The sequence below is a fragment of the Synchiropus splendidus genome, chromosome 4, assembly GCF_027744825.2.
Source record: "Synchiropus splendidus isolate RoL2022-P1 chromosome 4, RoL_Sspl_1.0, whole genome shotgun sequence".
Taxonomy (NCBI): Eukaryota; Metazoa; Chordata; class Actinopteri; order Syngnathiformes; family Callionymidae; genus Synchiropus; species Synchiropus splendidus.
In genome coordinates, this window is record NC_071337.1 from 30,604,828 (window position 1) to 30,622,606 (window position 17,779).

General features: G+C 42.2%; 2 protein-coding genes across 5 annotated transcripts in view; one reads left to right on the plus strand and one right to left on the minus strand.

Moving 5' to 3' along the window:
- adcy2b (adenylate cyclase 2b (brain)) overlaps positions 1–12,100 on the plus strand; it is a 42,057-nt gene extending 29,957 nt beyond the window's left edge. For all 4 annotated transcript variants that reach the window (XM_053862698.1, XM_053862699.1, XM_053862701.1 and 1 more), the window contains exons 18-25: positions 2,205–2,389; positions 3,245–3,329; positions 7,446–7,604; positions 7,750–7,896; positions 7,976–8,083; positions 9,529–9,643; positions 10,608–10,732; positions 10,795–12,100. In XM_053862698.1, coding sequence (XP_053718673.1) covers positions 2,205–2,389; positions 3,245–3,329; positions 7,446–7,604; positions 7,750–7,896; positions 7,976–8,083; positions 9,529–9,643; positions 10,608–10,732; positions 10,795–10,947 — 1,077 coding nt within the window. In that variant the 3' untranslated portion in view covers positions 10,948–12,100. The remainder of the gene's footprint in view (positions 1–2,204; positions 2,390–3,244; positions 3,330–7,445; positions 7,605–7,749; positions 7,897–7,975; positions 8,084–9,528; positions 9,644–10,607; positions 10,733–10,794) is intronic.
- A 3,005-nt stretch (positions 12,101–15,105) lies between these two features.
- Positions 15,106–17,556, minus strand: cfap90 (cilia and flagella associated protein 90). The gene is made up of 3 exons (XM_053862327.1): positions 17,440–17,556; positions 16,759–16,875; positions 15,106–15,267 (listed from the first exon to the last, which is right to left on the minus strand). The coding sequence occupies exons 1-3, from the start codon at positions 17,554–17,556 to the stop codon at positions 15,106–15,108; spliced, it is 396 nt and encodes a 131-aa protein (XP_053718302.1).
- Positions 17,557–17,779: the final 223 nt, after the last annotated feature.

The following is a 17,779-nucleotide window of genomic DNA, read 5'->3' on the forward strand; positions in this document are numbered from 1 at the left end:
AGGCTCTTTTGCTGGCACAGAGCTGGACAGCCTAACATCAGTGGCAGAGAGACGGGCATTGAACAGGTTTCTGTCCATCATTGACAATCCCAGTCATCCTCTGCACAACACCATCTCCAGACAGAGGAGTAGTTTCAGCGACAGACTGCTGTCATTGTCCTGCTCCACAGACAGACTGAGGAGATCGTTCCTCCCTCACGCCATTCGGCTCTTCAACATCTCTCGGAAAGGACGATAAAATGGACAAATACACTCTAGACTCACTACACACTCACACCAAAGACACACTTTAGTTCGTGACACACACACATTCACATGCTGAACTGTTGTTATTTATTTTAATTTTTATTTTAATTTTCATTTCCTATCTCATTGTAGCATTTTTTTTTTTTTTTTTTTTTTTTACTTGCTCTTGCTCATGTTTCCACCTGTCATGCTGCTGGAAATGGGAATTTCTCTTCAGATATCAATAAAGTATCTATCTAATCTAACACCTTTTGCCCTCAAGAACTGTCAGACTAGTGGACAGCGGTGATCGGTTCCTAGCAAAGGAGAGGACAACACCTATCGGAGGCTGTGTTCTGGCCCCATATTTCAGGGTGGGAGTGGGAACATGTGCTGGAGCTTCAGTGGTGGAAGCATGAGATGCAAAATTGGTTCAGATGATTTAGGTGCATCTGTGTGTGCTTCCATTGATTTTCTAAGTTGCAATGAAAAGGCAAAAGTCAGCCTGATTCCACAAATTTAGTGTATGAAAATGTTACCTTTTTACCTAGAGATGCTTATTTGGTAGTGTTGTAGTTGAGACCACCTAACCTGGGACAGTGCTAAGACCTAGACCAAGGCACGGTGAGACCACGCCCAGCGACATGATCAAATAGAGTCCGTTCTGAGTTAGCAAATTTCCTACCAAGCTAATTCATTGAAATGTATGTGGCTGTTTTTCAGACGCATGATACATAACCTTCATTGTTAGTGGAGGTGATTATTGATGACTTTAATATTCAACTTGGAGCTCACCGACACTCCCAGTCAGAGCTCACATTTCCCCCTCATCCCTCACATAATAAAGTTTCATTAATGGACATAACATGGCAATGAAATTTAAAATAAATTGAAAACAAATAAAGGTCTCAGCAGCTGAAATAGTAAGTGTCTTGACAAAAATCTACCACAGTTTGTTCCAAGCATTGGAAAATGTGGTCCTGAGATGTAGACCGGTCTCAAATACTGCAATTCTATTATTTGGGTCATTCAAATCAAAACCTTGGATGCTTATTAATTTTTCACATCACAACAGTTTAGAAAATCTGCAGCAGCCTGCTTGTATGCAGCCTCATTTGTCTTCGGTGTTTCAGTTTGCTGCTGCATTTCTGACTAATGGATCTCACTCCTCACCATAAGAGGGTGTTTCAAGGTTCTGAATTGAGCCATGCGTCCAATGGCTGATAAGGGTCACAGGTTTGAATTCTATATTTAAACTTAACACTGCTACTTTAGCACATGATGCAATCCTGATCACGCCATCAATTCTTTGACGTCAGCACCCACTCAACGTGGTTCTGTGCTGAAAATCTATAGATTTTCTTATTACAAGTTGGGAAAAAAGCTAATTTAAAACACTCCCTGATGGCTTCTTGGGCCATTAGAAATGAGCAAAATTGAAGCAAGCAGATGTTTCACTTCCTGAAGATGAACAACGGCACGATTTGAATAATGATTTTGGAGATGAAGGGGACAAAAATCAATCATATTAGTGATGTAGCTCTGGGAAAATTGCTGGATTACTTATAAGGGAACAACTTTTTAAGAGTTTGCAAGTTGGAACCCTGCCCAGGATCATTTTCCTGCACGTTAATATTGTGGAAGAAAAAAGCAGCCGTGACGTTAATAGTCTCTAAAAGACTAAAAGTTTGCTTTATCGTGGCGTCATCCGGCTGCAGTATGTTTTAGCACACAAGCTGGTTCCAAAATCAAATCGTCGTAGAATGCTCAAGTACACAGAGAATCCTTATGTTTGAGAATGTTTATTGGACCGCAGTGGAGTGCTGTACTGTACTGTACTGTACTTTCCTAAATAAAACAATGTTTGCCCTCATGCTTAAAATAAGCCTTGGTTTGGAGATACAGTACGCTGATGTCCCGTGGGTGATTCCGGTCCCATTTATTTCTTGACCTTCTCGTCCACCTTCTTCCGTTGACAGTACTTCATTTACTGCTGCATCCTGGGTCTGGTGTCCTGCTCTGTCTTCCTGAGGATCAACTACGAGCTGAAGATGGTGGTCATGCTAGTGGCTGTGGTGATCTACAACATCATCATCCTGCAGACGCATGCTTCCCTTCTGGATGTCTTCAGCAAAGCTCTGTACCCGACCGACACACTGGATAGGTAATTGTAATCCCGCGCTTTCCCAGTGCTCTCGCACCTCTTTAATGAAACAATCAACGCGCCCACTTCAGGTCAGCCATCCTGTTTAAGGCTTGACCTTGCGGGCTGCCCGAATCACCAGCACCACCTATTAAAGTGATTAATGAGACCCGAGTATCGCTGAGGAGGCAACATGCCAGCATGCTGTTGACACCAGTCACCCCTGGAGAAGAGGACGGGGAGTGGCAGTGAAATTGAGATGAAAGTTGAGGAGGGATCTAAGAATACGTTTTCATATAATGCTCTAGAAAAAAAAGCTTGCTTTCCTGCCCCCACCCTCTTGTCTAGCTGTGACATGTCATAATTATTTGCATGAAAATTGAAACCTGACAGCAGCCTGGACAGGCAGTCATTAGCACATCAGGGGAATTTTTAAGAAATCTTTTCCCACTATTGTGAGCGTCTGCGGTCACATGTGTCACACTATTTTCTTTTCCATTTGACATTGAAAGTTTAGAGGAAATAAAGAATTTATTCACAGTAATTAAGTTGTAACATTGCAGTGTTAAACCTCATTTATCTTGTTACACATCGATGAGTGAATGCTCAATTGAATTTACATTTCAATTTTTATTTAATTTTTTACCTTAATTTCGGCTACTTGTGATGCTGTTGTAAGAAATCGATGCAACGAACCCACACGAGTAATATGAGTAATCATACGAAGGGCACTTCTTTTCGTTATTCACTTCTGTGTGTGTGCGGTGCAGTGAGCAGTCGTGGTCTGCTTTTGTTCCAAATAACCAACCCCAGGAATGTCTCCGTATAATTGATGCATTGCCTTTTGTCATGGCACCATTTCTCTTTCATCTGCAGACCAGGAGTCCTAAAAGATCTGAAGACCATGGGGTCTGTGTCTCTCTTCATCTTCTTTATCACCCTCCTGGTTTTGGCCAGACAGGTAGGATGTTCAGTTAGCTTTGTTAGGGTCTATTTACACCCGGGGAATAGTTTGGGTTGGAGGGAGATGATGTTTTTAGGCCATTTTATATCAAACTTGAAAGAAATGGAGTGTAAACTGGGTCGTCGCCGTCTTCATTCGTAAGCTCTTGGAATCTTACTGGGTCATTATAGTCCTGCTGAAAAAAGTGGATGCCATTTTGTTTGATTGGTGCTGTGAATGCCAGAGAGACATCTGTCTTACATGAGAGCTGTGACGTCAGCTGGCGCACATTCACAGTTGTATTTTTATTGGGGTCCCATCCATCAGTTGTGACCTCAAAGCTGGCGATCCAGATGGGAAATCCCAAAACAGCCTTTCCCTGGAGATTCTCGCTCAAGCCAAACGGCTCAATATGTTGCTCTTGTTCTAGGTCACTGCCTCGTGTCTACAGATGCTGGAGAGTCTGTATGTAGAAGCAACTTAACAACCGTGCAATGTGCTCTTACATCAGTCTATTTAGTTGAAAAAAGTGAAGGCTCTGGCCAATAAATTCATAGTGCAGTAGTTTTCAGAAGCATTCTGATTTACTGACTGTACATTTTTGCCATCGTTTCCACATGAAGGAGACAGCTGCGCTCTTCATTTCAGATTCAGTGATGATTTATTCAAGTAGAGAGCTTTATTGTTCTGCTCTATGAAGAAGTAGCTTCAAAAGAAAACTCTGTTCTCGCTGCGCCTGTCTTCTCAGAAACTATACAATGAGACATATCATCATTTTCATCCTGTGTCCCCATCCTAGCAAACTCAAGGTTTACAAATACAAATAAAAGAAGTATTCAAAATATTTAATTAAAAGCATTGAATGATTCAAATAATCTGTCCTTCAACAGCTGCTGTTGACTTCTATGAGCCTGCCAAACATAACGTAGAAAATCCACTACCTAAAAAAAGTAATAAGCGCCTGCTGAGCCCCAGCATCGGGGCTTATTTTGGTTTTGTGCCTCGCTGTATTGATTCATTTCTAATTGCTTCATGTAATTAAATAACACCGGCGACAAAAACATAAAGCAGTCCAAGAGAATGAAACAGCATTTTCCTGAAGCCTTGGAACAAAGTGGTTTCACTGTGCATCTTTGCTGCAGGCTTCTCTTTTGAAGTGAAAGGTACAAAGGTTCTGCATCGAAATCGTACAACTCCTGCAGAACCAAAACTATTAATTCAAAATAAATATTAACAAATATTAATTCAACACTGTTGATTTGGGACTATCCTGTGATGTATGAAAAAAAAATTCCTGTTAGCTCTGTTGAGTCTTCTTCGTTTGGCATGTTCTCAACAGAGGTTGCAACAGCTAATCCACCTTGTGCTTGTGCACTCTCCCTAATCACAACTGTGCTCTTCGTCCTGGAGCTCATTGGTTGTTTTGCTCCTGGCTTCTCTGTCCGTTATGTCCCTGTCTCTCCTTCCCACATGTCCGAACCGTCTGAGTCTTGTCTCTCTAAATTACTTACATCTTCAGTTAACCACGGCTTAGACCTGTTCAGGGTTGCGGGGGGTGCAGTCAATGGGCAAGAGACAGGAATACACCCTGGACAAGTCGCATGGTGAATGGCACACACGCCATTCACACACACACAGCCACCCCTAGGGGCAATTTTAGAGTGTCCATGGTGAGCATGTCATTGGGCTGTGGGAGGAAACCGGAGAAAACAATCGCGCACACAGGGAACATGCAAACTCCATGCAGAAAGGCATGCAGAAATGGAATCGAACTCACAACCTTCTCTAACTCTCTAAGTCTCTTGAACATCTCCAACCCCCCCAGCTGCCACTCTTCTGTGACAGATCACCCCTGACAACCGTCTCCACCTCCTCCCCTACACATTACTTGAATCTGGGTGATGCAGCAGCTACAGTCTGGTTTTTTTTCTTTTGTTCATAAATGCAAGAACCCTTGGAAGATTATTATTTTAGTAGTAGAATCAACACTCATCATGAACTGAATTCTGTCATGGCAATGTAGAAAGAGCAGCAACATATTCGCTAATTCGCCAATCGTGTACAAAATAGTCGACTATTGATCAAAAATGAAAGTCGAAGTTCTGCTTTTACAATTTATTAGTCAGCTCTAATGAGCCCATTCAGGGCACTTAGCTTGAAGAGCAGAGCAGGAGCTTGTGTAATTCATCCTTCATGAGCAGAGGAGCTCATTTATACTCCAGTGCTGCTTTTCTAACACTCTACTTTTTCTCCTGGCCTACTTTCCCGACTACTGCTGCAGCTACAGTCTCCGCGGGGAGGCAGGAGGACGTTGTGGGGAATGTTACCGCGGCAGATGCTCATTACTGTACATTCGTTTGTGTATAGAAATATCCAACGCCGTGGATCAACTGTGACATGAGGGAAGAGTGATTACTTCTATTTTAGCTTCCAGTTATCAACACGATTGCATCATATCTTATTGCCAAGCAGCAAGTGGCCCCTCTGCTGAAGCCTGCTAAATTGCCACCTCTTGCTTCTGCAGGGAGAAATATCCAGTGCAAACATACATCGTCCAGACTGTTTACAACTTGCATCAAATATTTTTCACAGGAGAGCACCCACACATCCGCACACTGATGTCTGCAGGGGGCAGCCCACAGGTAGCCTGCAGCTGCGGGATATCTGCCGTGATGAGGAGGTCAGCAGCCAACCTGCACTCCTGAGATGCTCTGACCCTGAGAGCAGAGTCATGCTGACATATTTAGACGTGTTCAATGTTCCCTCAAGCGTGGAAACCAAGCGCTGTCTTTTTTTGAAAAATGTGCTTGTGGTTTGCTGGAGCGCTGAGCCCAACTCCTACTGCTGCGATGAGATCACTATGGGACATTAATTTTCTATGAATACTAAGCACACTCTTTAGTTTCGGGTGGTAAATTTCTGCTTCCAGATTTTGCTGATGCCATCAGAAACAATGTACTTTGAGCATCTTCTTAACCTCTGCTGGTTGTAGTCATGTTTGTAATGTGATGGATTTTACTTCCAAAAAAAGGGCTCATTTCAATGGTCAAAGGCTTTAAAGCATTTGTTTTTATGTATGCTTGTGCTTTGTGGATATATTTGATGTTTGTTGTGTATCTTAAATGTCTGTGGTATGTTGTCATTGGCTGCTGTGATACATGGAATTTCCCTATGTGGGAATATAATATAATATAAAAAATATAATATAATATAATATAATATAATATAATATAATATAATATAATATAATATAATATAATATAATATAATAAACTGGCCTACATCCTGCAATATACTGTTAGTCATATTTATTTTGGTATGTATGGTTTGTCGTGTCATTTGGCAGTGAATATAGTCACTAAGAGACATTATAAAAATGCTTTTTGATAAACTTCAAGTTGAGGAATACAGATTTAGAATCAATAAATGACTTTTTTATGTGAGTGATGATAGTGTTGTTTAATGTCTGGCTAATAACACAGACACGAATAAGTAGTATATTTATGGCAATGTATGTTCCCTGAGCTTACATCTAACCTTCTTTTTTTATTTAGTCAGAACATTGGTGGACTCACTCAGAGAAGAAGAATGATTCGTACACAAGGATCTTAGTAAATAAGCTTTTTAAACTACTGTAGGGTGTGATAGAGTGTATATAACAACATATCAAGCCGTTTAAAACTGGAATCGTCTCGAGTTTCAATGAGCGTCATTACTGTATGCACAATGTGTGATGACTGAGGAGTGGGTTGACACAAAAGCAGAAGTGAAAGTGACGCAGTTCAGTTGAGTACAAAAACAAAGGAATCAAAGCTGGGGCAGAGCCTAGAATATAATGGCAACTAAAGAAGCTCTCAATTGAAGGCAGTATCAACGAGGAGTGGAGTGTAGAGTTCATAAAGTTAAACTGATTTAGTGGAGTGACTCTTCCAATTGAGGCAGGATTGCAGCAGGAAATCCCCAAACTTAAGGACAATAGTACAAATAGGGTGAGGGAGAGGGGTGAGGGGTTGAAGCACATTGTATTGTCAATGAAGTGCATTCATATCTGCTGCTAAAGAGGGTGATGCACTAGACGACCAGCATCGAATCAGAGGAGTCTTTGGGGGATTGACTCTTTCCTCTGTGTTGTAGAACGAGTATTACTGTCGGTTGGACTTTCTCTGGAGGGACAAGTTCAAGAGGGAGTGTGAAGAGATCGAAACAATGGAGAACCTGAACCGGGTTCTGCTGGAGAACGTCCTCCCCGCCCATGTTGCGGAGCACTTTTTGGGACGAAACTGGAAAAATGAGGTGACTGGTTCGTCCAATGACAGCACACGATACATGAAATTTTGAATCGCTAAACTTTACGAGAGCGACTCGATTTGGCAAATAATTGTTGTTTGACTTGTGCATTCAATCTCCACATAAAACCTTCGTCCTCTCTGGTGACCAGGACCTCTACCATCAGTCGTATGAGTCTGTGTGCGTGATGTTCGCCTCCATCCCGGACTTTAAAGAGTTCTACACAGAATCGGATGTGAACAAGGAAGGACTGGAGTGTCTCCGTCTGCTAAATGAGATCATAGCCGATTTTGATGAGGTGTCTGCCGCCCTTGTTTTTTCTGCCGCCGCTTCCTGCCCCAGGCTGACAACTGATAATGAGGTGTGTTTCTTCTCAGCTTCTGTCCAAACCAAAGTTCAGTGGCGTAGAAAAGATAAAGACCATCGGGAGCACTTACATGGCAGCCACAGGACTGAATGTGACTCCTGGACCAGAGTGTGCACAGGTTCGTCTCCAACACTCCATCTGTGTAAGATAGTTTCAAATTTGGGAGCGCCCAAAACGCCTTTCCCCAGCGAGTACAAATATATTTATGTTATATTTATATTTAAAATGAACAATCTTCTACTACTAAAAGAACAAAAGGCCTTCATCAGTGTGTTGGCGAGGGCCCGATTCATTCGTACAAACCAAATTGATTTTTCAAGCGTGCGTACACTAGTAAGTAATCCGTGATGATGAATCCCACTTGTTGGTACACAACATGCAGGTACAGACAGGCCTTCGGTTGACCATGCAACAACAACCCCTCTGAAATGTGCGAATGGACTGTTCCACTCATTGAAATCATGGCAATGCGGGCCGGGAAGAATAGTTTACCCAACATACACAGAGGTAAAATTATTGTGCGGAACACTCAATGAAGGTGTGACCAACAAAGGAAAACTACTGTGCGACAGAATGTAACAGCAGATGTTAATTATCATGAGTCAAAGGCAAAAATGCTCTTAGAAATACACTTTTTTAACATGTTGGCTATCAAACTGCAACTGGAAGAGGACAAGCAATAACCCAGCATATTGTATAGCTGGACTCACCGGGGAGCCTGCAGACTAGGGCTGAATGACATGGGCAAAATTTCATATCAGCATGCCGGATATCTTGATATCGAGACGAGATATAGGGCTGCCAAGATCAGTGGACACGTGATGTTGACGTCGGCAAACTGAAGTGTCGACTCTGGATTTCATTAATTTCTTTTAATTCACACACACACACCTAGGGGCAAGTGTCCAATTCACCTAGTGAACATGTGTTTGGGCTGTGGGAGGAAACCGGAGAACCCGGAGAACACCTATGCAGGCACAGGGAGAACATGCACACTCCACCCAGAAAGGTCCAGAGCTGGATTCAGACCCTGAACCTTCTTGCTGAGAGGTAATAAAGACAATGATGCGATGGTTCTTCTGAAGGATCATCGTCAGCCAGTTCTCTCGATGTGCGAAACTGTTGACTGACACCACCAAATGTAATAAAGAAATTAAGTATCCACTGACCAACATCACAAATACTTTACTGTAAATAAACAGGTCAATGAAATGGGTCGCTGCAGGCAGATCGCAAGTGTTGAATAAACTTTTAAACTATAAACAATTATTTCCTCACGCAAACTTTGGACGTGACATGCCAAACTGTTCAAAGATCAGGAAACGTGGACAAACCTAAAATATCCAAGGGTGCCGTTCTACCTCTAAGTTGTGTGTGTAGGCGTGGTCAGAGGTAGATAAATACCATACTTTGCATGGAAATGTTTGTGCTCACAGTTGATAAAATGAGGCCACTGGATATTGAGACGTGAGCCTTCAGGAGTACGGGGCCAACATTCTCATGTTTGAGGACACCTGACACCTGTTGTACCTCACTACAGTTTTGTATATGTTTTCTCTGCAGGAGCACGACAGGCAGAACATGCACATTGGCACCATGGTGGAGTTTGCCTTCGCTCTGGTCGGGAAGCTGGATGTCATCAACAAACACTCCTTCAATGACTTCAGACTCAGAATTGGTACACACATCTTGTTGAACAACTGAGAGTCCAACGGCACTTCACGCCACTACATGAGAGGTCACAAAGGTGTTGAAGAGTCGGAGCACAAGAAGCGTCAAACAAAACCTCAGCTTACTTCATTATTCGAAAAAAAAAATAACAGCAACTTTAACTTGAGTGAGCGAGTGGCTGTTAACATCTTTTAAATGCAACTTTAGTGAGCTAGACTGAGTTCCTGTCAGGGGACTTTATGATTCAGCAGCCACTTACATTTCTGATAGTGTGTGGCCTAGGGGCAAAGAATTTTTATATTGGTTACGTTCTAAAAGCCAAAAACAGCTGTAATAATGTATAGCATCTTCATTGCACTACTACAGTAAATATAAAATATCAAATGAATAAGCCTAGCCTGATTTACACAGCGGCAACATACAGCCATGTTGTGAACTGATTCTCAGGTTAGTTTTGTCGACTCAGCTTGTTCTTCAGACACCCACCTCACAACCCTCGAGGCGGCCTGTAAAAGTAGTGATTGCCTCTTCCAAGTGAAGTCAAACAACACCTTTGTCACTTTTATCTTGAAGTACACAGTCTGTGATATTGACTTCCCCAGCCACTGGACAAGGCAGGCAGCAGCTCCAGCAACACTTCCAATCTTGCTGCAGGACAGCATTTGTTGCTTCTTTTCATAGGAGGTTGATGGTGTCTAGCTGTCAGGAATAACAATGTAAAAACTTAACTGCCAACATTAAATTGAATCACTAAGTGTGACTATGTTTCTTTAATGATAAAATATCAGTGATTTATTGAATCAGACAAACTTTATTTATTAAATGTGACACTTCTGTGGGCAGCTGGCTCCCCACAAGCTCGCGTCAACACGTACAGAACTACAGCTCCGAATCTCTGTCAGCTGTGTGCAGCGTGTTGTTGGCATGCATTTGGTTCGACCCGTCCTGGATTTGATTCTATTTGTTGGTAGGGATCAATCACGGGCCGGTAATAGCAGGTGTGATTGGGGCCCAGAAGCCGCAGTATGACATCTGGGGAAACAGCGTCAACGTGGCCAGTCGGATGGAGTCAACTGGAATACTGGGAAGAATACAGGTGCTTGAATCCTGAATGGTTTCCGATTGTCACCTCGAATCAGTGCTTGATCTCCTCCTCAGGTCACGGAGGAGACGAGTCGGATTTTGTCAGCGCTTGGCTACATGTGCTGCTGTCGAGGGATCATCAACGTGAAGGGCAAAGGAGAGCTGAAGACATACTTTGTCCACACAGAGATGACGCGGTCTCTGTCTCAGGGTACAGTTATGCCTTGAGCAGCTTGCTCACCCAAAAATAGACTTCCGAAGTGGCATTTGCAGTGATTTGTCATGCTATAACTACTAAAGTCAGAAGAAAGTACTGCAGTGGACTCGGGCCAGGTGAAGTGGGTCCAATCTTAAAGTGGTACGAAGCACGTTGTGATGCACTGCAACCAACCGGTGCAAGTCTCTGAGCCTTATCGATACCTGAGCAACCTGGCTTCAGTGCCATTATCCACACTCCACACTGGGACTGTTGCTCAAGCATGGAATCTCAGCCTTTCATACCTATTGGATCCATCCCTAGGTCCCTGGATCCTCTTCCTCACTGCCACAAACCGATCTTTGCAGTCTGCCTCATGAAAGTCCCAGAACATCTGCACCCCATTATGTTACGGTACCTTGTTGGCTATGATGCATTAATTCATGTCATAAATTGTAACATTTAGGGTTAGTGTTACATTTACTGTCTTTTCCTCCAAATATTTTTTGTGGTAAATCAGTACTACTAAAATTAACTAATGGTGTTCTAGCTGATGAAGTGCTCATGTTTTGTGGTGTTACTATGAAGGCATTTAATTGTGCATCCCTCACTTTTGTTAAATATGATGTTTGATATGGGGTGTGTGCCAGTATATATATATATATATATATATATATATATATATATATATATATATATATATATATATATATATATATATATATATATATATTTATATATTTATATATATATATATATATTTAAGGTGGTGATTTTTTATTGAATGTTGAATGACTGCATCCGGAGTTGCCCTAAACAACTTGAATGTGTGCCTTTGTGGACATGAGTACTTTGTTAGAGGAGAAAGAGCTCATGACTTCCTGCTGTACTTGTGGACGGGCAACGGTGTGTTTTGTTTATGACACTTGGCAGACTTGCAGCTGGTGTCTCTCCATTTATTCAACACGGACGTAAGAATAATTTACCATCATACCAAGCTGATGATGCCAGCCCATTTCCTGTGGGATGGGTAGCTGGCCAGAATTTGTGAGTGCTATTTCTAGCTTTTAGTGATGCATTAGTGTTCCACTAAATAGTCGGCGGCCTCTCGGTTTATAATCCATTAGGGATGAAAGCAAACAGCAACACGTGTTTTGTTCACTGCTTTTGTTATTCATTAAATGTTTGGACATAAAATGATGAGTCTGAGTGTTTGGTGTGGCGCTTCATGCTGAGATGCATCCACCGGCTGGAGTTTGCTCGACTAAACCTTTGATTGACATGCACAGGTTTCTTCTGGAAAACTGCGAAGATGTCTGTAAAAAATCAACACAACCGCCAGGTTCTAAAGGTGTGCGCATGGATTTGGTGATCCAAATAGGCTCCTTAGTGAATTGGAAACTGCCAGATGGTTGGGCCGGTCCACTCAGTCCAAACCAGTCCATTAACTTCCTTAATATTCAGTCAAATTATCCTAAAATACAGAAATACCGCACAGCTTGTTGGTCTTCGCTACAGTGTGATTTCAAAGTACATTACCGCCATGTCCAATTTGGCTGGTTAGTTATGGACACTCTTGTCAGGCTGGAATTAGATCCCAGCGGACTTTTGCAGCTGTTACATGATTTCTCCTGTGATTAATTGTGAACACACAGGACAAGACGTGAACATTTGAAACGAGCCTGAGTTAATGCTGGTCATCATACAGAAACTCCAGTGACTGACAAAAGGACTTTGGCTATTGCATATGTGGCATAGTTGAGTGAAAGCAGGATCAACACATACAAACCAATAATCAATAACCAACATCAACAATACATTGCAAGTAGCCTTTTCATTCCGTGTACACAAAACAATTCAATAGAATTGCACTTTCATGTACCATATACCAGAAAATACATGGTATATGGAAGAGCTGGGTTCATGTGAAAGAAGGAGTTATTCTTACGCCAACCACGTTCTTGTGGAAGCGACCACTCACACTATTGTGAGAGGATAAAGTGTCTGAATGGATCAGAGACAGGTGGACGGCGACACTGAATGGTAATGTCAATATAATGTAAAGCTCTCAAGAAGCAGTACAAACACAGTGTGTTTAGGTAAACAGTGGTACTTACTCTCTTTTACCAGCAAGTATTGGTGCCTCCTCACCAGTGTTTTCGATAGCTTTTCTCCACAGTTTTGACAGGTTGACATCATCACCTGCTGTTTGTGTAAGTTCTAAAACTGGGAGCAATGGCATTTGGTTTCACAACCCATTGAAGGGAAACTTTCAGGACAAAAAAATCCTGCAAAGCAGTGTATCCCAGATGGCTACAAGTCACCCCTCATTCTTTAAACTTCCTTCACCTCACACTCTTCATCTTTTGGTTAGAACAGTCCTTCTCAATTATTTTCTGTTGCGTCCCCCCTCAGGAAGAAGTAAACATTTCACGCTCCCCCCCAACTCTCCACTGCCTCTGTGAATAGTATAATTTGTCTATAAAATAATTATAAGTACACCTCAGTGTAATAGTGTATCCCAGAAAATACTTAAAGTGCATCAAGAAAATCATGAGTGGATGTGCAATTACACTTTATTATTCTAGTACGGCAAAAAAAGTCCCATGGGCCCTCCGGCATTGCTCCAAGGCCGCCCCACTATTTGAGAAGGACTGGGTTAGAAGAACAGACTTCCATGCTGACTTGCATGGTCAGAACATCCTGCTGTCACACAACGGTACATCTCACTCACTGGAGATGCTGGTTACCTGGAGACAAACGGCGTCCTTTCTAACCCTAACCATGGCATGTAAGCAGAGATCCTCTCTATGTTCACAACAGACCTGTTTTGACACAGGCTATAAGAAGGTACTATACACATAGTCAACCACTTGACCAGAGTTTGTAGTTGCAGCAATGTTTCAAGACTATAAACATTCATGAGTCAGAACAACAACATCATTTCTGAGTTAGTTGGTGATCTGTAAGAACCAACCTTTAGGTGGAAGCAGGACACACCAACAGATTAGTTTCCATTAGGGATGGGCGATATGGACAAAGAAAGTTATTCTCATAATAAATCCATGTTCATTCTAGTCCATGTGTTGGACACTACAGTCTCTCTTGAAACTGTTTTATGATGAAACTTACTAGTGGAGTTTGTCTCCAACATCATTATTTGTCCATGTTTAAATATAATAGTTAACTAAGTGTAGAGATGAGAAATTCAATGCTTCACATCTCTGGTGGAAGCCGCTCGTGTCTGACAGACTGTGCTGCCACTTTTATTTAGTGGTTAAATTGAGTCATCTGTCTGCTCTGTCTCACGTCTCTTTAAGAGTTGATTGTAACTATGGACCAGTCTGGACACATATCCTAGGTGCTATTGAAGAAATATTAGAAGTAATGTGAATAAATTATCATTTAGTCATATTCTTGTGTGATGAAAAACCTTTTCACAATTCTCTCTCCTAAAATGGTTGTTTTCCATTGTCTTGTAGAAGACGTCACTAATACTTTGAGCGTTTTAGAATTTGTTGATGGTCCCTAACAGATGCTTGGTCATAGCATTAGCGCTGTCTGTGAGAGCGTGTCCTCGATCAGTGAACCCTAATGGGGACGCGGAAGAGGACGCCGCCGCCAATACCGGAGTGGAGGTCCGTCCAATATCCAATTATTTTCGCCACCGAGGCGCCAGCACAGTGGGAAACCTGCATGTGTTGATGTGAACCAAGGCAGACGACCACTTCAGAGAACCTATGAGGACCACTCCATCTAATAAAATAAACAGGGAACAAGAGACTCAGAGTCGACCAGTGTCATTATCAAAGGCTCCCTGTATTAAACATAAGTTTAAAACTACAATCGTGACCCAAAGTCCACCAAACTCTCCACAACTGTCACACGCCACAGAGCTGTATATCACATACATAAGTTATCGCCCATCCCTAGTTTCCATTATGTGGATAATTTTCCTTTCATGGTGGCAATGACTCTGTTACAGGTGTTACCTAATGTATTTTCAGAGAGAACGTCCAAATTGACTGGACAGCAGAAAGGTGGATGATTTTGGGCAGCAGCGCCTGATTCAGTCATTATCATCTGCACATGATTCTGGTGATTTGATCAGATTAAGTTCTTGTTGCTTTGAAGCTGAGGGTCTTCAGCTTCAGCAATCCTGATCACCTGTCAGCTTTATTGTTTCTTTTTCACCCGTCCTGAGGCAGAGTCCAGGGGATCCCATTCTTCATGAAGAAGTCTGCTTGAACACGATCCACACGAGTGTGCTGGCGGTCGGGCTGGTACGAGGGTAGAGCTGGACGCCGGCCATATTCTGAAGACCTTCGCACTGGTATACTTCTGGACATTTCCTGGGTGTAAAAAAGAAGTCAGAACAGAGAGAGACTACATTAATAGCTGTTTTTTAAGGGTGATTTTTACTTTTACTTTTACTATTTTTTTCTCAATCTCTGGGTTTCTGAGCTCTTAGTGTGACTCCTGAGTTAGTTCCTTTAAAATGAGCAACTCACCTCTTTCCAAATACTGGCCGCTGGTGTATACATGCACACTGTCAGACAACTCCTGAGGTATCTAGGAGCTGAGCTGCCAGGAAGGAGCAGAGTATTTTGTTTCTGAGAACTTCACTTCACTTCCTAGAACCACGTGAGGTGCCAGTGTTGAAGTAGGATGTCGAAAGCTTCTCTTCCACTCCGACATCGTTTCAACAGTCGCTTGTAATATTGCATGATGTTGCGGAAATGGCCTTCTTTATTAAGGTGTCTTCATGGAGATTGAACATTGTTAAACATCTACGTTTACTTTCACGGAACACACTGTAGCTGCTCACAGATGAGGCTGCTTCCCAGGAAACGGGGGAGAAGAAGTAACTTGCTGCTGGAGAAGTCTTGACTCTATATATTGCATTTGATTCATATTCAAATATGAATTTATGAAGGGAACGTCCTCGTTCCGCAGAAGCTGTCACACTCTGACAGACTCTGCTGACTAATTAGACACAGTGTGTGTGTGTGTGTGTGTGTGTGTGTGTGTGTGTGTGTGTGTGTGTGTGTGTGCGGCGGCTTTCTTTTCCTCCCTTTCTACTTTCTATGACCCAGAAACTGGAGTGTGAGGCCTGGCATACATAATCACTCCAAGGAGGAGACATGGCTTCAAAACAAATGTCTTGAAATGGAGAACAACGTCGAATAACAGAGAAATGTTACAAGACTTTAATAAGCAACCTCGAAATGAACTCATTTAAATAATCTTTTTTTCATGAAACATGTGACTGAAGCTTTTGAAGTTGAGTGTCGGTGTGAGTGAGCTTTTTAGGTGAATTATTTAGACTTGTAAATCACAATAACAGGTTCCCAAATGGTCTATTTTCCCTCATGACATCAAACCGATGTTACACAGACGTCCCATCACACCGCTTTGTCCATTTTACTGTCTGTTTGATCGAGCCAAAGCACAATATTACATTTACTGGTTTGATGTATGGCCGTACAACATTTTAGTATTCTCACCAAAGACGTGATTTTATCGGAGACAGGACTGCAGCGTAGAAGGTTTCAGACTTTCAATGAATCTGAAAATAGCAGAGGGTGCAGTACCGAACCAGAGAAATCTGTCTGGATGAACAAGTTACATCTCAACAACCATGTAAGTTCATTGTCCACCTTGAAATACTGTAAATAGAAGCCCTTTCTCTGCAGGATTTATCCTCATTATGCGGTCAAAACTTTTTTTAATAAAGACACATCAGGCTGACACACCACTGGTGAGCTGTCCAGTACTGCCAAGCTACTCTGTCATGACCGTCACCAACCATAACAAAAGAAAACGTGACAAAGGCCTGGTACCTCCTCGTGAATGTCCAACCCTCTCCCTTTGAAGTGCCTTCGATCATCGCGGGGGATGTTCTCATCGTAACCCAGAGGCTGGTGGAACAGCTGGTCATACATGGACACCTCTGGAGCCTACATCCAGGAGATGGTATGCAAATGGTTCAAATGCAAATAAAAATCGTTTTTGGCTTGAAGGTAAACATGCTTATACTGTATCAGTGATTTGGATTTCTCATAATAATGAACTTAGTGAGTAGAATATCTACCTCTGAGCGATTCTACTTTCAGGCAATGTCTTGTTGACCTCAGTCTATATTTGAATTTATGATCTAACATATTGACACCCTCCAATGTTGTTGTCTGTTCTTTGCACCTGCCGTGCACCTTTGAGCAAGTGGCGCACAGTGATATGTCATAAAACAAGAGCACATCACAACAGCCTTCACTGACACTCAAAACTATTCAGAGTTATGAAGAGTTTCTTTGAAAGGTTAGCTGTATTAAAAACACTGTGGTTCATGAATGGAAACTAATTTGGCATTACATGAAGCCGGAATTTAAAATATGCACATATCTGAGTGTTTGTTACAGCCTAGCAAAAAAAAAAAAGCAACACGGTGAGGTGTTTAATTGATCTCTTTTATGTTATTATTTGGCACGTTAGTTCGCATTTATGACGTCACAGTGCTAACGTACCTTGGGTTCACTTTGAAAATATGACAGTTCCTTCGGTTCCCTCCTGCGTGGTGGGATATAACTGAAGGCAGACAATGTAGAAAGTGGTCGCGTTTGCCCTTCAGCTGACACGTCCATAGTTGTTGACAAACCAACAAATAAACCCTGTTGACTTGGCTCAGGAGCCGCCCGTGGCTTCGAGGCACAGGTGTGAGCGGTTGCTTGGAAACTGGTGCCTTCACGGTCCCTCTGTCAGGTCGTAACTTTGACCATTGCAGCATGAACAAGGATTGGCTGATATGTGAAGATTTAACTTCCAAATTTAAATGTCCTGTAGGATTTATTCCTTCATAGATTTGGG

Bases quoted from the DNA above. Each gene is read 5' to 3' on its own strand.
- cfap90 (XM_053862327.1), bottom strand. From the start codon at position 17,556: ATGGACGTGTCAGCTGAAGGGCAAACGCGACCACTTTCTACATTGTCT. The intron at 16,876-17,439 runs GTACGTTAGCAC...TCCTGGATGTAG, and splicing joins ATTTTCAAAGTGAACCCAAG to GCTCCAGAGGTGTCCATGTA. The intron at 15,268-16,758 runs GTACCAGGCCTT...TTTTACACCCAG, and splicing joins GGTTGGACATTCACGAGGAG to GAAATGTCCAGAAGTATACC.